General features: G+C 40.5%; 2 protein-coding genes across 2 annotated transcripts in view; one reads left to right on the top strand and one right to left on the bottom strand.

Moving 5' to 3' along the window:
• GDI2 (GDP dissociation inhibitor 2) overlaps positions 1–23,409 on the bottom strand; it is a 32,928-nt gene that overhangs the window by 1,629 nt on the left and 7,890 nt on the right. The window contains exons 2-8 of the mRNA XM_069547884.1: positions 19,607–19,714; positions 16,567–16,666; positions 13,902–14,036; positions 8,378–8,576; positions 7,985–8,116; positions 2,672–2,771; positions 1,145–1,316 (exon numbers count right to left, since the gene is read on the bottom strand). Of these exons, the coding sequence (XP_069403985.1) occupies positions 1,145–1,316; positions 2,672–2,771; positions 7,985–8,116; positions 8,378–8,576; positions 13,902–14,036; positions 16,567–16,666; positions 19,607–19,714 (946 nt within the window). The remainder of the gene's footprint in view (positions 1–1,144; positions 1,317–2,671; positions 2,772–7,984; positions 8,117–8,377; positions 8,577–13,901; positions 14,037–16,566; positions 16,667–19,606; positions 19,715–23,409) is intronic.
• LOC138417518 (choline transporter-like protein 2) lies at positions 2,886–5,846 on the top strand. The gene is given in 2 exon segments (XM_069547883.1): positions 2,886–5,632; positions 5,634–5,846. Coding segments are annotated over 2 exon segments (2,091 nt in total). The 5' UTR covers positions 2,886–3,643; the 3' UTR covers positions 5,736–5,846.

Raw genomic sequence — 23,409 nt, 5'->3', positions numbered from 1 at the left:
ACATGGCAGTGAGTAGTGGACATGGACATGAGTCTGCCCAGCTACCACAGCTAACTGTGGAAACCTGTCTCTCATCCCTGAGTCCTGCTAGAAAGGTTCTGACTAGCCAAGGTGGGGTTTAACTACTGATTTCTCATTTTTTTTAAGCAATAAAAATTGCAAACAGCATAAGCTACTCTTATGTTGACATAAGCTCATAATAATTCCACACTTGTCTGTGTAACACTAAAGTAACTACATAATTTCCAGTACAGAAAACAATTACTAGGCTCCCCTTACTCTTTGTTTTCTTATTTATTCTTTTGGCTGTGCTCAGCCTTCTCAGAGGCTTCACTTGTTTCTGAGCATGGGCTCAGTTGCTCTGCAGTATGTGGAATATTCCCAGACCAGGGATCAAACCCATGCCCCTGTACTGGCAGGGGGATTCTTAACCAATGAACCACCACCAGGGAAGGCCTCACCTTGACAGACCCTGAGATCTACTGGGAACCCTTGAGAGATTACTTTAGTCAAAGTCCCTTTGTTTCAGTAATAACCTTCTGTGATTTGATTTCTTATATGGAAAATACATAGTTGGCCATTTAAAGGTTAATAGTTCCTTTTAAGTTGAAGTTTATATAAATAAAACCTTCAGGGCTCTAACTGAAAGGAAGATGGGAAATGCTACTTAGATGAAAACCAATGGTTAAAGCAAACAGATGCAGAATTATGATTTCAGAGCTAAGTTGTGATCTTAATCAGAGAAATCCAAGTTGTTTTCTAGCACACTGCTAAAGGCAAACGCAAGTATAGATATTGACAAATCATGACATAATAGTAGTGCTGTCATCAGCCTAAAAGTTACAGTGAAACCAGGTCAACTAATAAGCATAAACTCCCACAAGCATACAATGTTCAGACGAGAGACAGTGCACTCATAGGGTCCAGCTCTCGGTTCTACAGAGGAGGGAAGGGAGGCCCCAAGAGGTGCGTCGAAGTCAAGGCAGGGCTCCTGGCCTAACGTGTCCATTTCAAAGTTATGGTCTAGGAGTTCTATGAGCTAAAACCCATCACATTTTCCATGTGTAAACTAAAGTTTCTTCACTCTAATAGAATAGATAAAAACTGCAATTTATGCAGACGTTGCCTGACCTCTGTAACGTACCTGACTTCCGGTTGACTTGGTTCTGTGGAATAATGATCTGGCAGGAGTTGGCGTCGTTGGTGTTTTTGATGGGGTGGCTGAGGATACAGATGACTCTGATCACCTGGCCCACTTTTTCTACTCGATCTTTCACATAGCTGGGATCACAGATGAGCTGCTTACAGCGAGCAATCTGCAACAAAACATTGAAGACTTTCTAATACTCAGTGTTCATCACAATGTTTTTAGAAGGTATAATGATGCCACTGTTCCCTGAACATCACCTGTTATCTTCATCAAGTTAACCACAGCTAATTAGTGAATTAGAGATAACTATTAAAACTAGCTTTGCCAACAATCCCTATAAGTTCTCCTGGAGCAAATCTATGAATTTTAAATCTTATTCAAATAGATAAAATGTGTTGCATGGTGTTTAGACATATAAGCTTTAGAACTGGGCAGAAGAGGGCTCACGTACTGCTAGAATTAAATGAAACTGTTCAAGAAATGTCATTATATGTGAATGGACCCAGTGAGAAATAAACGCTTATGGTACAAACAAACCATAATCACTCTAAGGCTGTACTTCCCAAGTAAAATTTAAGTTGCAAGATAATTTATGTATTATTATAGTTTTCCTCTTTATATCAAAGCACTGAAATGTCCTAAGAGGAAGCAGTTGCCTAAAACAAAGAAGAATGAATAAAAAGAACCTTGAGTTATCAGATTAAAATATTCACCCCTATTTCCTAAACATCTATTATGTGTATGCTAAAAGCACAAGATAGTTACAAAAGATCTACAACAATAAAGGGTCAGAGGGTCAACTAGTGAGTGTAGATTAAGGTCTGAATCCATGGAATACAATCAGGAATGCCAAAAAAAAATTTTTTTAACATATGAGTTTTTTTTTTTTTAATAGTTCTATTTGTAAAAGTTGATGGTTCATGAAATATGGTCTGGTTTGCAGATCAACAGCAATGGCACCCCCTGAGAACTTGGAAGAAAACGAAAACCCACCACAGAACTACTGAAAAAAAAAAAAGTACTTTAACGAAATTAACAATTTATATTCAAATTTGAGAAACACTGTTCAAAACTCCTGGCCAGTTCCATGGCTAAACCCCAAATAATAAATGTTCATAGTAATTATTATTGACATTATTAATTGTATGAATAATAAAAAAACGGTATTGGCCAAGCCCCATTTCAACCAATAAATTGTACGTGGAACAAATAAAGCTAAATTTAAATGAAATTTGGGAGATAGGCACCAACCCACAGCATATAAATAAAACTTACCATTTAGAGTGCGTTCGTAATTTCTGTTTTAGTATTAAGCAACAATCAACACAATAGAAAAAAAATTTTTTTAAACAAAAGCACACCTGTAACTAGTTTTCGGTCGTTATGAACACCCAGTTACCATAAAGAAAACATATGTGGTCTGAAATCCGGGCTCAATGTCCACACCAAGTTAAGTACTTACTAGACAATAAAGTTTTCTTTACAAGAATATCATTTTTTTAAGTTGTAAAAGGTTCTTACCTCTCCTTCAGATTTTACACCAATCACCTTTCCATTCTGCATAATGATTTCTTCAATTGGTTTATTCAGCATGTAGGTACCTCCATAAATAGCACTTAGCCTAGGGAAAAAGAAGTATTTACAATTAGTAATTTATAACTGCTAAACTACTAGTCTCCTTTCTTAGACTTTCATGAATAGTAGGCAACATTCGTTCAATTTCGTTCCAAAAGGCATTAGTTTAAGTCATTAAAGCATCAATTCTAAAACAGTCAAAACCATGTAAATGATGTCTTACTTTCTGTTATGAAAATAGTCAAAAAAAAAAAAAAAACACCCACACTGACCAGTAACAAGAGAACAGCTTTGTAAGTCTATTCTTCTTGCATATAAATAAAACTGAACAACAAAACCAATCAGGAAGCACTGGATACTGACTAAAAACAGGCAGAAACTAGGTAAGAGACTTGAAAGGAAGCGGCTGCATGAGATCTTCATGTGGTCTGTATGGCTCTTCCCCTGAAAGAACCAACCTCCCAGTCCACAGGCTTACTGATTTAAGTTGCCATAGACAGAACGTGGCCTGCATGAGGAGATAAAAATTGTGGGGGAAAAAAATCTTCCAAAATGGGAAGCAGCCAAATTACAAAATCTCTTCAAATCCTTAAGTAACTCCAGAAATGCTTATACACATGAGAGACTCCCAAGGAATCCATAAAAGCAACAACTGAAAAGCAAAAAGACCTGAGCAAAGACCACAGGCCTTAAGAATAAATGAGTTTGATAACGCCATATTAGAGGAACTTGGTACATTTCGTGCACTTTCCAATGACAACACGAAAGGACCACACCTAACTATGCTAGGACTAAGGATTCAGCCAGACAAAAGATCCCCCCACCAACAAAGTATAAAATCAAGCCTCCAGCGGAGCCTCCAGCCCCACCGGGCTGGGGTCGCGCTGGCCCGGACACCCCTCCCCGCCCGCCGCGGCCATGGTGGACGAGCGGAAGGACGGATCCTATGGAACACCGCAGAAGTATGACCCCGCCTTCAAAGGACCCATTTACAACAGAGGCTGCACAGATATCATTTGCTGTGTCTTCCTCTTTCTGGCTATCGTGGGTTATGTAGCTGTAGGCATCATAGCTTGGACCCATGGAGACCCTCGAAAGGTGATCTACCCCACTGACAGCCGAGGCCAATTCTGCGGGCAGAAGGGCACGAAAAATGAGAACAAACCCTTCCTGTTTTATTTCAACATCGTGAAGTGTGCTAGCCCCCTGGTCCTGCTGGAATTCCAGTGTCCCACCCCCCAGATTTGTGTGGAGAAATGTCCCAGCCGTTACCTCACCTACCTGAATGCTCATGCATCTGAGGACTTTGAGTACTACAAGCAGTACTGTTTACCTGGCTTCCAGAAAAACAAGGGTGTGGCTGAAGTCCTTCGAGATGGAGACTGCCCCGCTGTCCTCATTCCCAGCAAACCCTTTGCCCAGCGATGTTTCCCGGCTGTCCATGCCCACAAGGGGGTCCTCATGGTGGGCAACGAGACGACCTACGAGGATGGGCATGGCTCTCGGAAAAACATCACGGAGCTGGTGGAAGGCGCCAAGGACCGGCAGCTGGCCATGAGGATATTTGAAGATTACACAGTCTCCTGGTACTGGATTATCATAGGCCTGATTATCGCCATGGTGCTGAGCCTCCTGTTCATCATCCTGCTCCGATTCTTGGCTGGCATTATGGTCTGGGTGATGATCGTCATGGTGATCCTGGTCCTAGGCTACGGAATACTGCATTGCTACATGGAATATGCTCGGCTGCATGGTGAGGCCAGCTCTGACATCTCCCTGGTGGACCTTGGCTTCCAGACAGACTTTCGTGTGTACCTGCACTTGCGGCAGACCTGGGTGGCCTTCATGATCATTCTGAGCATCACTGAGGTTATTATCATCTTGCTGCTCATCTTTCTACGGAAGAGAATTCTCACTGCCATCGCACTCATCAAAGAAGCCAGCAGGGCTGTGGGATACGTGATGTGCTCCTTGCTGTACCCACTGGTCACCTTCTTCCTGCTGTGCCTTTGCATCGCCTACTGGGCTAGCACCGCTATCTTCCTGTCCACTTCCAATGAAGCTGTCTATAAGATCTTCAATGACACCAGCTGCCCAGTTGCTGGGAAAACCTGCAACCCCGAGACCTTCCCCTCCTCCAATGAATCCCGCCTGTGTCCTGGAGCCCACTGCCAGTTCGCCTTCTATGGTGGTGAATCGACCTACCACCGGGCCCTGTTGGGCCTGCAGATCTTCAACATCTTCATGTTCTTCTGGCTGGCCAACTTCATGCTGGCACTGGGCCAAGTCACACTAGCCGGGGCGTTTGCCTCCTACTACTGGGCCATGAACAAGCCCGATGATTTGCCTGCCTTCCCACTCTTCTCTGCCTTTGGCCGGGCGCTCAGGTATCACACAGGCTCCCTGGCCTTTGGCTCCCTCCTTCTGGCCGTCGTGCAGGTCATCCGAGTGATGCTGGAGTACTTGGATCAGCGCTTGAAAGCGGCAGAGAACAAGTTTGCAAAGTTCCTCATGAGCTGTCTCAAATGCTGCTTTTGGTGTCTAGAGAAATTCATCAAATTCCTCAACAGAAATGCCTACATCATGATTGCCATCTATGGCACCAACTTCTGCACCTCAGCCAGAAACACCTTCTTCCTGCTCATGAGAAACATCATCAGGGTGGCTGTCCTGGATAAAGTCACCGACTCCCTCTTCCTGTTGGGCAAACTTCTGATAGTCGGTAGTGTGGGGATCCTGGCTTTCTTCTTCTTCACTCACCGAATCAGGATCGTGCAGGACACAGCACCACCCCTCCATTATTACTGGGTCCCTATAGTGACGGTGGTCATCGGCTCCTACCTGATCGCCCATGGCTTCTTCAGTGTCTACGGCATGTGCGTGGACACACTTTTCCTCTGTTTCTTGGGAGGACTTGGAGAGGAAAGATGGGACGCCCGAGAGGCCTTACTTCATGTCTCTCACCCTCAAGATCTTGAACAAGACCAACAAGAGGCAGGCGGAGCCCTAGAGGCCCCGCCACCACCCTCCCTGGAACTTTCGTGATGTGTGCTGGGCAGCTGGGTCAGAACCCTCAGCCCATCGGGCTGACCTGAAGTCCTATCACTGCCGCCCCCTTCCTGCCCCACCCATCATCCAGTTACCACCAGGGAACCTGCAGGATTTGGGGCATCACCTCCCTATGCCAAGGGCCAGTCGCAGTTTTCTGGGCACCTCCCCCCCTCACTATTTCACCCCCCACCAGCCAGGATGAGAATCCAGGTGGGGCTTCTTATTATCCAACATGTGGGGCCTCTGTGGGCTGCCCTGTGGTTCCTGTCCCCTCTTACGACAGGACAGTATTTGTGTCTGCAACAGCGGTGGCTGCAACAAGGCCACTGTAACCTGCGTCTGCTCTGGCCAGGATGCCAGAACCCTTTCTCCAGGCTGAACAACTGGCTACTGGCCACTGCAGGCATTTCTTTATTTTTAAACCTGGACATGCATTAAAGGGTCTCTTAGCTTTTTCTCTGTCTTCACGGCTGAGATGGGGCCGCTAAAGAATGCTTATGTCCCCTCCTTGGGTGTTGCTGTGTGTACCCAGGTAGGGGTGTCTCCTGGCCAGGGAGGCAGCAGCTGGGGTGTCGATGGGGTGGAGAAGAGGGAGGTAGGTTGTGGGGGCAGGGAGGCTGGGGGTAGGCTGGTGGGGAGGAGGTTGGTAATAGCGGCAAAAATGGAAACTGGCTGGCTGGCTGAGTCGGGCCGAATTTCCCCTTTTCTCTGCCACTTATTGACACACCTCTCTTTGTAAGAGACATAAGAAACTGAATCCACCCAAGAGATGATTTCAAAGAAAGGGGGGATGGGGGTAGATGCCTTGGGCAAATGGGCACCCCCCACCCCCAGTCTCCTCGCTTTGAGGATCTTTTGCCAAATGTGTTGAATTCAGGGGAACTGGTGTACCCGTTCTCCCTTCGCCATATCTCAAGGCCCCCCATATCAATATGTGATCTGGAGAAGCCCCAACCTGGGGTTTCTGTCTCCTGTGCCTACCTGCCCCCCTCCCCCATTCTGTCCACACACCCCTATGTGTAACTGCATTCCAACCACTAATAAAGTGCCTATTGTACAGTGAAAAAAAAAAAAAAAATCAAGCTTCCAAAAGTTCAAGATGAATGGTCAATAATTTAACTGCAAACTCAAAACAAAATCACTCAATCGCAGAAAGAATCCAGCATCTCTACAATGTATACCAATCAGTATGTGCAATATGCATGGTATAAAATATAATTTTATATAAAGATTACTAAATGCAGGGAAAAAAGAAAAGCGATCAAAACAGATGCCCAAATTACTGATGTTAAAACATGCGGGGAGTTAAATGCAGCTACTATAAAAATGTACAGAACAAATATGCTTGTTCAAAGATCTATGTTCAAAAATATTACATATTCATGAGTCAAAATTAATAAACAGAAAACCTCACCATAAAAATGAAAACTATATTTTAAACATGGGAATTCTAGATCTATTGAAAAAACTTAAAAAAATTTTAAAACTCACTGAATGTGATTAACAGCTAATCGGAAATAACAAAATGTGCACAACAAATGAACACACCACAAAATTTCACAAAACAAGCTCATGAAAAGATGATCAACATCAGTCCTCAGAAAATGCAAATTAAAATTATAAAAAGATAGCATTTCACACCTGCTGAAAAAGACTGACAATAGTGAATGCTGGCAGGGGTGTGGAGCAACCACAACTCTCACACAGCTAAGTGTAAGCAGAATGCTACGACCCCTCTGGAAAGTTGTTAAGCAATGTCTCATCAGATGAAACATATACATGCCATTCTCGACCAGCAGCTCCACACCTGGACATGGATGTACCCAGAAGAAGTGGCAACTCAGCTCCATACACACTGTTACACAAAAGTTCATAGTAGTTTCATTCGTAACACCCCAGAACTTTTTGAAAGCTACTTAGATGTCCATCGACAGGACAGTGTGACATATTCACACAATTCACATAGTGGAATACTACTTAGTATTTTTTAAACAACTACCAGCACATGCATCAATACGGATGAATCTCAAAAATACTGTTAAGCAAAAGTGAGCACATATTCCTTTTATATAAACTAAAAGGAGACAAAAGTGATCCTTGGTGATAAAAATTACAAATGCAGCTGTTACAGTGGGGGTTGGGTGACTGTGCGGAGATGCAGCTCAGGATCAGAGGGGTTTCAGGACAAGGTTAAAGATGGGCTCTCACCGTGCAAATCCCTGTGGCAGTTCTCCAAGGCCGTAGAGTGGATAAAGGTATGGGCTTTTGCCGTATCTTGCCAAAGACTCGCTGTAAAGTTTAATCCTATTAATGGTTTCACAACATGGCTGATCTAAATAGCTAGACAAAAGGAAATGAACGTTAGAAAGCACTCTGGCTTGCATTCTTCTGCTCAATTTAAAATCGTTTTCTGAAAGGATTTCAATTCCACACTTCCATATTTTACTTATAAGGCTCTAACACGAAACTGAAGTTAGAAACTTCTTTTTCACAGTATAACATAGCTATGTACTTGTTTTGTTAGAATTTCCACTCTGCAGAATTGGGAAATTCAGTGACAATTTCAAGAAAAAATATAAATCTAAAAACCAGAAGACTTACTCATCAGTTCTGTAAAGTGCCAGGGCATGACCAGTAAAATCTATAACATCTTGGCCCAAGTCAAATTTCTTATACACCTCTCGCATTGATGTCTTCTTAGGATCAATGCCCTCAAAAGTTCGAGGATCGTTCTCATCAAAGTTGGCGACATATACCAGGAATTTTCTGAATCGACGTTTTTCAAACAGCCCCATTAGGCCTAAAAAAGAATTTTTCAAAAAGACACACTCACAACAGGACACTGAGGAAAAGTAAGTGTGAGAACAAAGTCTAAATATCCCATGTTTCTATCTTAGGCTCTTACAATGCAATGTGCAATTTAAAATACAGGAGTTTTAAAATAAATGAAATTTCTTTCTTTCTTAACCATTTCTTTAAAATAAACTGACAGTTTCGTAACACTTTGAAATACACTGTCGTAATTATTTAGTCCCTAAACTGTGTCCGACTCTTCTGTGACCCCACTGACTGTAGCCCCCGGGCTCCTCTGTCCATGGGATTCTTCAGGAAAGAATACTGGAGTGGGTAGCCATTTCCTCCTCCAAGGAATCTTCCCGACCCAGGGATAGAACTACAGTCTCCTACACTGGTGGGTGGATTCTTTACCACTGAGACAACTGGGCTTCCCATAAATAAAACAGATCAGCTATTAAGTCTTCAATTCTACAATACAATTACAAGTAATTATGACCCATAATTAATTAAATATAACAAGTTTAATTATATTAGGTACAAATACAACTTTGAAAAACTATTACTCATGAAGGCATCTATCTGAATGTTCTTTCCATAACTCTGATCTGTACTCCAACTGCCTAAAATTCGAAATGCTGATTTTCTTTTTCTGCATGCTAAGATACACTGGCATTAAATGGAAAAGCAGCTTAGATACCAAGAACAAAGAGACCGCAAAGAAATTTAGATGCTGGTCATGCTTCCAGTCCTAGATAGATAGGCAGTTCACTGCTTTTTACACTAAAAAAGAGGTGAGGAGAAAGCTATGAACCACCATATAAGAAGCCCTCAGCTCCTCCTACCAGTCAGGATTCCCACTGTTGTGAACAGCTGGTAGAAAGACAAGGTTAAAACAGAAGAAAGTTTTCTGGGTCCCTCTCCTGCTGCCCCTTTCTTAAACCATACAGCTACTTTAAAAACAACTGGAGCTTTACATAAAAATTCTTAACCGTTTCTTTTATACCCACTGACAGTTGAATATTTTGATACTTTAAACATTTTCCCCCCAAGACAGCAGTTGAAATCAACAAAACTGAAAATTAAAATGATCATGAGACGATTCATGACACCTGACTACATTTAACCTTTTTAATCAATATTTATGAAACTTAGCTTTTAAATTTAAAAAAAATGGACAGAATGCATACACAGTAAAAAGCATGAGGCTGAAAAGAAATATTCTATTATGCTACTTAAGACACTAGTATAGCCGTCAGGGGAAGGCGTGAGAGCCAAAGAAAACATAAGTCACCACGCCAACGCACTTACAACTCAGGAGTCACTCTGGTGGACGTGTCTGTTGGAACCTAGAGCTCTTACCGATAGCTAAGACCGCACAGCGTCTTTTAAAGTAAAAATGAAAATCTACTGTGTTTCCTTCAGTTCCCCATTCTTTTCTTTTCTCTTCTTTCCTCTTGATTCCTCTCCCCGCCTCCTCCAAGCCTTGAGCCCGACAGGAGCCTCTCCCAACACAAGGGAGCCTCTCTAAGCTGCTCCTCCAGTCCTTCTGTCAGAACCAAATCCCTGTGTGATCACCAACATCTGAGAGACCTGAGGCTCTGAAAAGGTCATAATTTAAAAGGTTCATGTACTATTTTCTACAACATAATTTTTATAATAGCTACTTCTATATGACGACGCCTTCGCTGGTCACCCTATTTAAAACAGCAGCCCCTCCCACACCCTCTCCTTTCATCTCCACCACCATCTGATATGCTTTTATATCTGATTATATCACCAGCTGAAATGCTTTTCCTTTCATGCACAGCCAGCCTGCCACTAATGGAAGCACAAACAGGAAAAGCACTTCTGTTTACTTTTTTCTCCTCTGCTGCACCTGCCCTACCCCAGACCTTCTTAGACGGGTACCTGCCGTATAACAAGCGCCCAGTAAATATCCACTCCAACTAATTAATGTCCAATGGGAGTGAATATAAAAGAAGTTGACGTTCATATACTGGACACACAATATATAAAGGAAATACTCAAATTATATGATAAAGGGACTACAAAAACTCTTTTTCACAATTAGTCCATTGAGTTGCGCCTTCACTTCATTTCAAATGGCTTTACCTTCTTTCATGCACTTGCACATTGAGATTTAATTACCGAAACAGACACCTATGTCAAGACAAAAGCTACAAAAATCTAGAGCAGTTTCAGTAAAAGAAAAGGAAAAAGCATTCCAATTAACAGGTGTAAGATTTGACAAGAGAATTAAAAAATGAAGAAGAATGAATGTCACAGGAAAAGCAGAGACACAGCACGAGATGCAGCGTTCCAATGGTGGACCTCAACAGCCTCACCCCAGGTTGCAGCTGGCCCCGCAGCAGGCGTACCTCCTACCACCAGGAGCTCCCGGTCACTTGGCTCTGTGCTGTCGAAGGTGCCCCCAACAAACACATGCCTCACAGAAGAACACTGAGAACAAGCAAGCTAAAGATTCAACTGAGGACACAAGGTTTTGCTGGGCACATTTCAAAACTATTCAGGAAAATATCTCAAACTTTTCTAAGTATCTGTGTTCAACATTACTATAGAGGCCAAATATCTTTCTTGTTTACTTGACTAAAGTAACATTTGACCAATGAACAAATACTTATTGGAACCCTGAGGTTTTAGTTGGCATCATGACCTACCACAAAATCAACATTATATACAGCTCCTTAAAAACCCAACAAAAACTCAGGCTTCTTGTTGTTTAGTCGCTCAGTCCTGACTCTGCAACCCCAGGGACTACAGCCTGCGAGACTCCTCGTCCTCCATTATCTCCACTTAGGCTATGTTAACAGAAATATATTGGCCAAAGAAAGTAAAAGTTCCACTGAAACTGAGTCGGCATACAACATTTGAAGCGTCAGGTCTGGTCTGGCTCAATTCTATCATATATATGGTAATCTTGGCAAGTCAGAATTTTCAGAGAAAAGTGACAAGAGACCTAGACAACATATTATATCAGAAACCACTACAGGCACTGAAAATGGGCAGCACAGAGAAAAAAGAGAATTCGAGGTTGTGTGCCAGTCATTAAAGTATCTGAGAAGCTACATATTTACACACTACATGGACCTTCCCTGGTGGCTCAGATGGTAAAGAATCTGCCTGCAATGTGGGAGACCCAGGTTCAATCCCTGGATCAAGATCCCCTGGAGAAGGGCATGGCTACCTACTCCAGTATTCTGGCCTGGAGAACTCCATGGACAGAGGAGTCTGGCATGCTACAGTCCATGGGGTCGTACAGTCCATGGAGTGCAACAGAGGAAAAAATAATCAGAGGCTGAGTGGCAGCTGTTAAAATATCTGAGAAGCTATATATTTACATACTACATAGTTTAGTGGTTAAGTGTGGGGTTCTTGAGTCAGACAAATGTGGCTTCAAACTAGTTCTCACTAGTCATGAGCTATGAGATTCATGGGTTCTTTCATACCTGTATACCTCAGTGTTCGCTCATGTATATGCCAAGAACAGCACATCTCAGAGGGCTGTCGTGAATAACTGTGCACAACTGCCTGTACATAATGTTAGCTATTATTAAAGTATAAAACAATGGGTTTATCTTTCTCTTGAACTTCCCACCCTCTACACATTTCCTATCCTGTTTATTCATTCTGTCTTGAACTGTCCTACCTGTCATTCCACCCTCAAAATCCTATCCATCAATACGAACAGTTGACAATAAGGCAGCGATTTAGCAAAAATTCATAATAATGTATGTTAAAACAGGTAAATCCTACTTATACATTAAACCTCAATAAATCTAACCTTAAAAATATATAGATTAAATACATTTGCTTATTTTTGTAAAAATAAACATGAGGATAAATCAGAAATAAGTAAAAATGACCACCTAACAAAGTGGAAAGAATGGAATGGCAAAGATAAGAACAAGACCCTAAATATATCTTTTAATATAACTTTGACTTTCAAGTCATGTAACTGTTTTACATATTTGAAAATATTAAATCAAAAGGGAAAAATAAAACTCAAAAGGTTAAATCCTTCAACTTTTTTTAAATTAAGGAGGTGGTTGAAGCTATTACTATGGGTTAAGAGCTCAAGAGAGCATAAAACTTTTAAATAAAAAAACTGTACCACAAACAGTGTTTAGAAGAATTTTCAAACTCTTGGACTCTGATTTCTATGAGGACACTTTATTTACATCAGATGTGCGTCACTGACAAGACTGACCTCTAACCCAGGCTCACAGCAAGGACTCCGGCCACTCAAGCAGTAGCAGCTCCTGCCTCACCACCTGTCACGCCCAACCCAGCCCCTACCCTTAGTGCTAGTTTCTGCTTTCTAGCTATAATGTCTTTCAACACTTTAGGCCCAATATCTTCTCCCCTAATAGTAAGAAGTAAATAAATGGAGTTAGAGGAACTGCCAAAAAATTTCCTGAAGAATTAACTGGCACTTTTCCTGTTCTCCAAAAGCAAACCTTTCCCTCCTCTGAACTCCTAGAGCACTTAGAAAATTTATCTGCCCTTCAGTGATACACATTGATCCTTCCTCAAACTGCTCATTCCTCATGGCAACAAAATCACCTTTAAAGGAAGGAAGGTCTTTTCTAGGGGTGTTTGCTATTTAATAAGACTCAGAACAGAAGATGTTAACTAGGAGCCTTTCAAGAGCCAGTAGAGGAAGTGATCTGGGGCAAGAAATAAAATCACTCCATCCTCATTGGCAACTCCTAGGAACAGAGATGCTGGAGAATGGGCACAGTACCAGGGACCAGACATGGCCCCAGGACAGCAAGTGGGACAGAGGCACTGGCAGTCAGCGCAGACGGCGATCAGCTCACGGGCTCTGCAGCAGCCCACCAGGGTCCCCGTGCCTTCATGCCTCTCACTTCCTACGTCATTTCAGGCCTGAGGTTTCTCACCTATAAACTGGAAACCCTACCTCACGAAGGCTTCGCAAATCAGTAAGAATGGGAAGCGTCTCCCACAGAGAGACACATTCCTAGCACATGGGAAACACTCCACGAGACAGCAATGCATATGAATTATTCATCGGAAGAGAGACGCTAGACCCAAGGACGCCCAGCTTCACCAGCAACAGGCTCAGAGATAAAAGCTCACCAGGCTTCAGAGGGGGAGGCGCTTTTGAACCTCTTGTTTACGGACATATTGTCAACTGCCAAGAATAACGTCTGGCACAAAACAGACATCCAATGACTATGCTGACTGGGTGAGTGGGGGCATGGCCAATGCAGGGGACTTTGAATTTTATCCCTAAGATCCCTTTCCATTATAAAGTTTTAATATCTGTGAATATGAAATTACTTACTAGATGCCAGGGCTTCTGCTTCAGTGGAAGGTACCTTGTAGATCTTTCCTCCCTTATAAACAAAGCTCCCTTCAGTCACTTTGAAATCCAGATAGCGAGTGACCTCCGTAAAAAGTAGCATCTTAACCAGCTGACCTGTAGGAGTCACATAATTCAAACTGTTATTTACATCTTACTACTTTCAAAAGTTAACAGAAAGAAAAGTAGTTTACTGATACTAATGGCTTTCCAATTTTTTCTTCACATCATCCATTAGCTCCTACAAAAGTCCCCAAAGCCATTTCTAATAGGAAAGCCAGAATGCAGACCTACTGTTTGGCAAAGTTAGCCTTTTTTTCAAATGTTACAACTTCAAGGTGAATAACTTTATCAACCTGCTTTTGTAACAATTACAGAATAATTATTAGAAGTATGAGGTTTAGAATTACAGTACTATTACAAATAGGTCTGGGTTTCTTTAAGGTTCCTACTGCATATTAAAGAGAGGCAACTCAGGCAAAGTTTTCCAGGAATTTGTGTTTTTCAGTTTCTAAGTCAATTTATATTTATTAAAATGAACACTAGTTTTGGATCAAGAAAAATCTAGGATAAACCAAAGGAAATTTTGGTATACTAGAAGTAGTAAACTTCTTTGAAAAAACAAACAAAATTATTTTAAAACTCATTTGAAAGGATAAACATATAAGGACAATCAAAAAAATTTTTTGAGAATAAAAAAGAGTAATGAGGAGACCTTTATGCAGTCAGATGTTTCAATATACTGTAAATTAATTGGTCCATAAATCAGTGTAAAACAGAGACTCACATATAAGAATTTAATATATGATGAAAGTTTCCTAATCAGAGTAGAAAAGATGCTGAGGGACAACTGATCAGTCAACTTGAAAACAAATTTCTATCCCTACTTCTCAAACAATGGGGTAATAAAATTTATTCATTCGGTAAAACAGATGAACTTATTTATACAGTGGAAAAAAGAAACCATAATACCATTAGAAATAGCTATCAGAATTTGAAATTTTAAAGACAGCCTTTCAAATCAAAACCAGTAACAGAATGATCAACCAATGACTGCATGAAAACTAAAGCTTTTGTACAGAAATAAAACACAAGAATTATATGTAAGGCCAATGACAAACTGGAAAAGATACTTTCTGCTGCTTCTGCTAAGTCTCGTCAGTCATGTCCGACTCTGTGCGACCCCACAGACGGCAGCCCACCAGGCTCCCCCGTCCCTGGGATTCTCCAGGCAAGAACACTAGAGTGGGTTGCCACTTCCTTCTCCAATGCATGAAAGTGAAAAGTGAAAGTGAAGTCGCTCAATCGTGTCCAACTCCTCCTGACCCCATGGACTGCAGCCTACCAGGCTCCTCCATCCATGGGATTTTCCAGACAAGAGTACTGGAGTGGGTTGCCATTGCCTTTTCTGAAGATACTTTCAACATAGTTTAAAAGGGCATTTAACAGCCTTTAGAATGAGCTATTTCACATTAATAAAAAAAAAAAACACAAAAATGTCTATAGAAAAATGTGCAAAGCAGAAAGCAATAAAGGGCACGAAAGCCAATGAACTCTAGAAATCATTTCACCCTCCAGTATGCAGATATATATTAAAAATCTATTATTCCATCTTTTAGTATGACGAAATTCACAAAACCTAAAATGAATCATATCTGGGCATGGTAAAGGTACTGGGGAAGTGGCAGTCAGTTTACTGGCGAAAGTAAAATTTGGCAATATAAAGGAAATGTCTTAAAGAGCCCTGCCTGAATCCCCATGCTATACTTCCTGGAGTGGACAATGAGACTTATCTCTTTCATCCCCTCACCATCCCACCCCACTTCCATCCCTCCCTCCTTCCCTCCCTCTCTCTCTCTCAAACATTCACAGTACAATGATTGAAAAAGATGTTAACTGGGAGAAGGGGAGGGAAACTGGTGGATTATACACCAAAATATTAACTATGTTTCAAGATGATAAGATTTTGGTTATGCAAATTTTATTTCCTTTCTGCTTATCTGTTTTCTAATCTTAATTACTTAAGTAATAAGCTTTTTGTATTTACAATTAACCTCAAGAAAATTCAATTATTTAAATCCAAGATTAAATTCAAGTAAGATATTTCCACAGAAACAAACTATAGAACACAAATTCCAAGGGGGAAAGGGTGGCACAAACATTTTCATGGGACATAGACTACAATTTAGTTTTTCAACCTCTTAGAAAAAGATGCTAAAATCACAGCAATTTATAGATACTTAACTGCTCTAATTAAAAATATCAACAATCAAAATGAAAAAATAACAATGAAAGCCTACAAACTAGGAAAATATTAAAATGGATGTTTCTGAAGGCCCAGTTATCTAAGATTGTCACCAAGTATCAAGAGCAAAGTCTGTTACAAACACAGTTTTGACGTGTATGATGCCAGAGCATAATTTTGTTTCTCCAAAACGAATTACTGATAAGTCAGTGCCTCCTCCCTCTATTCTTAACATACTGACCCTTGAAGCCTTTAATGGACCCTATTACTCACCACACTGTTCCATTCAACAAAATCCACTTCCACCTACCTGGAATAATACTCTCTTAAGAGTCAACAGCTACTTTCTACTTTCAAATCAGAGTCGATGTCCTGTCACAAAGTTAAGTTGGAATTCCTTACCATTTGCCATAAGGAACTTGGGGATTAAGTCAACATTCCAGTCTCTTCCTCTGCCCATGGATGCTGGTGGAGCTCCTGGTATCTTAAATCTTTTGTATAACTAAAACCAAAACAAAAACACCCATAATGTGACAAAATTTAACTTTCATTATGCAACTATTTTTGATGAAGTGATTCTGATATAGCAAAATACCACCAACATGAGGTAAAGGACAACAAGGGCATTTCATTTTTAATCAGTTAGGCCACTTAGCAATATTCTAACACATCCATAAATTAAATACATTACTAAACTAATAAATGGCAAAATAAATATTGCAGAGGTGGTGTGTCTGCTCTTTACTAGCAAGAATGCAGAACAAACGGTTACTGAAGTACTAGTTCTGCTAAGTTTGAGACTCTAGATAAAAAGCAGCTTGCAACTTAAAATTTAATATTCACTCAAACTCATGAATCCTATTGCTAAGGTGGAACAAAATAAACAAAGTTTGTACATATTCATTCAATAAAAACCCCAAGTGAGGGTGGCGGGGCGGGGAACCCAAGTTCTCACATATATTACAAAACAGGACAACTCAATCAAAAAATGGACAGAGGATATGAACAGACATTTCTCCAAAGACATACAGATGGCCAAAATGCACATGATAAGATGTCAACAACCAGAGAAATGCAAATCAAAACTACGTGAGGTATCATCTCACACTGGTCAGAATGGCCATTATCAGTAAGTCTACAAACAATAAATGCTGGAGAGGGTGTGGAGAAAAAGGATTCCTCCTACACTGCTGGTAGCAATGTAAATTGGTAAGTCACTATGGAGAACAGTATGGAAGTTCCTTAAAAAACTAAAAATAACTACCATAAAGTTCAGCAATCCCATTCCTGCCTTTTCTAAATCCAGCTTGTACATCTGAAGTTCTAGATTCTCACACTATTGAAGCACAGAAAAACGTGGTTAGAAAGGATACATTCACCCCAAAGTTCCTTATACCATTACTTACAATAGCCAGGAATGGAAACAAATGTCCATCGACAGAGGAAAGGATAAAGATGATGCTTTACATATATGATGGAGTATGATGCAGCCATAAAAAATGTTAATTGTTTAGTTGTTAAGTCATATCTGACTCTTTGCAACCCTATGAACTGCAGTAAGCCAGGCTTCCCTGTTCTTCACTATCTCCCAGAGTTTGCTCAAACTCATGTCCAATGAGTCAGGGATGCTACTGAACCATCTCATATTCTGCCACCGACTTCTGCTCTTGCCCTCAATCTTTTCCAGCATCAGGGTCTTTTCCAACAAGTCAGCTCTTCATCAGGTGGCCAAAGTACTGGAGCTTCAGCTTCAGCATCAGTTCTTCCAGAGTTGATTTCCTGTAAGATTACTGGTTTGATCTCCCTGCTGTCCAAAGGACTCTCTAGCATCACAATTCAAAAAGCATCAATTCTTTGGCACTCAGCCTTCTTTACGGTCCAACTCTCACATCCATACGTGACTACTGGAAAATACATAGCTTTGACTATAGGGTCCTTTATCGGCAAAGTGATGGCTCTGATTTTAATATGCTGTCTAGGTTTGTCATAGCTTTTCTTCCAAGGAGCAAGCATCTTAATTTTGTGGCTGCAGTCACTGTCCCCAGTGATTTTGGAGCTCAAGAAAATAGAATCTGTCATTATTTCCACTTTTTCCCCATCTATTCACCATGAAGTTAGGACCACAAGCCATGACCTCAGTTTCTGCATGTTGAGTATTAAGTCAGCTTTTTCATTCTCCTCTTTCACCTTCATCAAGAGGTTCTTTAGGGCCTCTTTGCTTTCTGCCATCAAAGTGATGCCATCTGCGTATCTAAAGTTATTGATATTTCTCCCAGCAATCTTGATTCCAGCTTGTGCTTCATCTAGCCCAGAATTTTGCATGATGTACTCTGCACATAAGTTAAATAAGGCAGGTGATAACATAGAGCCTTGATGTACTCCTTTCCCAATTTGGAATGTTGTTCTGTGTCCAGTTCTAACTGTTGTTTCTTGTCCTGCATACAGGTTTCTTAGGAGGCAGGTAAAGTGGTCTGGTATTCCCATCTCTAAGAATTTTCCACAGTTTGTTGCGATCCACACAGTCAAAGGTTTTAGCATAGTCAAGGAAGCAGAAATAGATATTTTTCTGGAATTCTCTTGCTTTTTCTATGATCCAGTGGATGTCTGCAATTTGATCTCTGGTTTCTCTGCCTTTTCTAAATCCAGCTTGTACATCTGGAAGTTCTTGATTCTCACACTACTGAAGCATAGCTTGAAGGATTTTGAGCATTACCTTGCTAGCATGTGAAATGAGGGCAGTTATACAGTAGTTTGAATATTCTTTGGCATTGCCTTTCATTGGGACTGGAATGAAAACTGACCTTTTCCAGTCCTGCGGCCACTGCTAAGTTTTCCAAATTGCTGGCATATCTAGTGCAACATTTTAACAGTATCATCTTTTAGGATTGTAAATAGCTCAGCTGAAATTTAATGAAATTTGCAACATGGGATCAGCCAAAAATTAAAGAAAATATGAAAAAGAATGTGTGCACGTGGATACCTACATATGTGTAACAATCACTCTGCTATACAGCTTAACTTAACACAACATTGTAAATCAACTATACTTCAATAAAATAAAAGGGCACTAAGCTTTGGAGTTATATAACCTGGGTTCTCTCAGCCCATCTCTGTGATTGAAAGCCCAAAGAAACTATTTGCCATCTGAAAAAACAGGGATAAAATCTTCGAGTGGCTGTGATCAGCACTGGTGTGGCCCCCAGGCACCCCAACCAGTCTACACTCTATTACCTCCAAGAGACAACAGGTACCTGCTCTGAATGGCAACAGAGGTGACTATGGAACATCTCTTCTACAAGCCCCAAATGAGGAGCTCCCAAAAATTATGACGCTACAGATAATCTGTTTAAAAAAACAGAACTGAAACCATCCATAAAAAGTAGAGATTCACAAGGAAAAGACTCGACGCACGAAAGGCACCTTCATTCACTCTAGTACTTACATCTTCCAGCGGTGTTATAGATGCGCTCTCTCCTCCATAATACGGGTTTCTATCCATGTGAAGAACTTTCTTCCCATTCACTGACATTATACCTGACAGGATACATTCCTACAGGGAAAGGATAAACATCTTCAAAGGAAGGAAAAGTGCTATAGCATGTTTCAAACATAATTTTTTTAATAAGCCTGTCATTAAACATTCTTTTAGTAATTAATGCTTTTTGTACAGGCAATGTATGATGTAACTTTAAGGACAAACCCCTAAAACAACCAGAGTTCAAAGTGTGGTCAGTGGACTCCTCTGGGTCCCAAGGTTAAAACTATTTTCTTAACAATACTAAGACATCATTCATTTTTTCCCACTGTGTTACATTTGCAAGAGCAATGGTGGATAAAATGAAGCCAGTGGCTCCAACTGCACCAGTCATTATATTCTTCACCACAAGGCACTCATAGTTTGAAAAAACAAGGTCTGTTTCACTTAAAACTGTCCTTGATGAAACATAAAAAGTCACCTCTGTAAAACAACACCCTCAAACACCCATCTTTTAAATATCCTGTGTAGCCAAATGGGAAGTATATATAAAGCAATGCTGGGTCTAAGAAAGCCTTTTGGGTGACTGACTTATAAGCTAAACTAGCTATGTTTTTCATGGATCATCATTTTTATTTGGACAAATAACTGACTGACAAACTATGATTACTCAGACTTAAGTACTGGGCAGACATTTTCACAAAAATGAATGTCAAGGAAAATTAACTAATAGTGTTTGCTGCCAATAACAAAAGTCAAAAATATTTATTGAAAATTTGAATTTTAGGAACTTCTATCCATACCACGGGCACGTCAGATCCTTTCAGACAACATCAGTGACACTGCATGCATCCATGCTAAGTCACTTTAGCCGTGTCTGACTCTTTGCGACCCCACGGACTGTAGCCCACAAGGCTCCTCTGTCCATGGGATTCTCCAGGCAAGAATACTGGAGTGGGTTGCCATGCCCCTCTTCAGGGTCAGTGACATTAACAAATATGAGTTTTTGACATTGCATAACGAAATGTGTCAACAATTCAGAAGATCTGCAACTTAGTAAACTAGCACTTTCCAAGTGACCAATGATGTTACAAAATCATACAGTGGGCTAAAAGTGGAATTCAAATTTTAATCTGATGTTCACTGATGTGGTTTCAAATTTCATACTGCAAATTAATCTTTAAAAAAACTTGCCACTTGTGTTTTGGTATATATCAAAGCATAGCCACAACAATCTGAAAGGCTATTAAAATACTCCTCCTCCTTCCAACTACACATCTGTCTAAAGCCTGATTTTGTTCATGTGTGTGAATGCTTAAGTCATTTCTGTCAAGTCAGACTCTTTGTGACCCCATGGACTGTAGCCGGCCAGGCTCCTCTGCCCATGGGATTCTCCAGGCAAGGAGACCGAAGTGCCCTCCTCCAGGGGATCTTCCTGACCCAGGGACTGAACCTGTGTCTCCCTGCACTGCAGGCAGATTCTTTACCACTGAGCCACCAGGGAGGCCAAATTTTCTTCATATACTTTAGCTAAGACAAAAACCATGAAAGACTGAACGCCGAAGCAGGTAAGGCATTTTTTTGTTTTAGGAAACAGTTATACTTCAAAATATTGTTTTTCACATTAACATATAATGAGTTTATCTTTGTTATCTTTAAGTGATTAATAAAAAATTTTTAACTTCTCAACACTGATTTGTAATAGGATAAATATTGAGAGATACTCTTACAAACAAAAGCTCATCAGGGTCCTCAATTTTTAAGAGTAAGTAGATCTGAGACCAAGAGTTTGAAAACTAGAGCCCTAAATGAAGCATCCAGGAACCATCCAATTGATTAAACGATCACTCTCAGAAAAAAAGGTATATAAAGCATGAGTATACTGAGACATATCAAATTAAGATGGGGGGAGAGAGGTTAAGAAAGAATCCAATTAATGGATTAATGAGAAGAAACAGAGATGGGATACACATTTACTCAAAACCATTATACCAGAGTTTAGGTGATAATAACTTTTTTTTTAAAAGGACAAAGGTAATCCCCTGTAACTTTATAAATCCTAGTGCATCTCAAATTCATCCAAGACTCCAGACAGAGGGAACAATCTCTTCCTCCTAGAAGCCTGACTCTAAAATCTTTATCTTAAAAAATTCATACACATTTCAAATTTTCCTCCATAATGTACTATTCATTTTAATATTTTTAAATAGTTTAAATTAGTTACTATCAGGTTCAAATTTTACTACAGGAGGGTGCATCTTTTTATATTTGGATCAAGAAACAACACATTTTGAGTACCCCAGTAGGCCACCTCTAGCCACAATCACTTCTCAGCCTCAGCCACGTTCATGACTTTTAAGAGCAAAGATTTGTTTTTCCAGAGTTTCTGAACTCTGAATAAATGGAATCTTGTAGTATACATCTTTTAGTCAACATCCACGATTTACTTGCAGTCTAAATTTTCTTACTCTTGCTATACAGCAGGGGTCCCCGAGTACAGGAGCCAAGTCCAGCCTGCAGGCTGTATTTATAAGTGAAGTCTCCCTTACATCCATGGCCATTCCTTTCCATACCGGTTGCTTTCAGTGTACAACAGCACTGTAGTTGTGTCGAAAACCACAGGGCCTGACAACCTACAACCTGACTTTGTGGACCTACACAAGTTTGCCTAACTCCACAAGCAGGGGATCTCACAGCATGCTCCTGACTTGGTCATCACCCGTGAATCTGTTAGAAATGTAAATCTGAAGCAGATTCTAAGCTCACTTTGCACCCACATCACCCTGACACTTGTTAAAAGACTGCAAGGGCCCCCAGCCCCGCAGAGCTTCTGAGCCAGCAGGTCATCATGGAGCATGAGAATCTGCATTTCTCACCAGCTCCCAGGTAAGGTTAATACTGCTGCTCCAGGATCAATTTCAGGAATCCTGAGGAAAGCAGTGCTGCTCAAACTATTATTAAACACCCAGGCATCATGTTAGACTATACATTTTGAATCCATGTATCTCAGGTGAGGCCTAACCTTCTGCATCTCTAGTAAGTTCTCAGGGGTTGCAGCATGGACCACACTACAGTAACAAAGTCACAGGAATCTACTGAATGACTACTCCTTACAGATATGCCACAACTTACTCATCCATGCTACTACTGATGGACACTGGGATAGTTTCCAGTTTGGGGATGTTACAAATAATGCTCCATCAACATTCTCAGAGTGTCTTTCTTATGCATGCACTTGTTAGATATGTATGAAGGAGAGTAAAAATACTGCCAAAAAGTTTTTCAAAATGGTTCTACCAATTCATACTTGTGCAAACAACATATGAAAGTCCCTGTTGTTTCATATCTTGCCCAACATTTGTGTTAAGTGTCTATTCATATTATTTGCTCATTTTTAAAATGACCTTTCTCTTTTTTATTGTTATATAAAAATTCCTTATATACTCTAGATATTTTAAAATGCTTTACTGGCTACATGTACTGCAGAAATCTTCATCCACAGATTGACTTTTAACTTTCTTAACTGAGGTCTTGATAAACAGAACTGAAGGTATTTTAACCGTAAAATTTAACTCCAGTATTATCCAAAGCAAGTCCCTTGCTTAAAAATCAAAAGCAGCACTAACATATGATTTAACATATTATATGAAAGTAGATGTAATATTTACAATCTCAGAAACAGATAATAGCATCAACAGAGGAAAACCAGTCACATTTCCAGTCGACAAAAGCAGACTTCATGGTTCAACTTTCGGAAGCAAAATCAGAGC

Source organism: Ovis canadensis, chromosome 13 (assembly GCF_042477335.2).
Source record: "Ovis canadensis isolate MfBH-ARS-UI-01 breed Bighorn chromosome 13, ARS-UI_OviCan_v2, whole genome shotgun sequence".
Lineage (NCBI taxonomy): Eukaryota > Metazoa > Chordata > Mammalia > Artiodactyla > Bovidae > Ovis > Ovis canadensis.
This window is presented reverse-complemented; position numbering and strand designations above follow the sequence as displayed.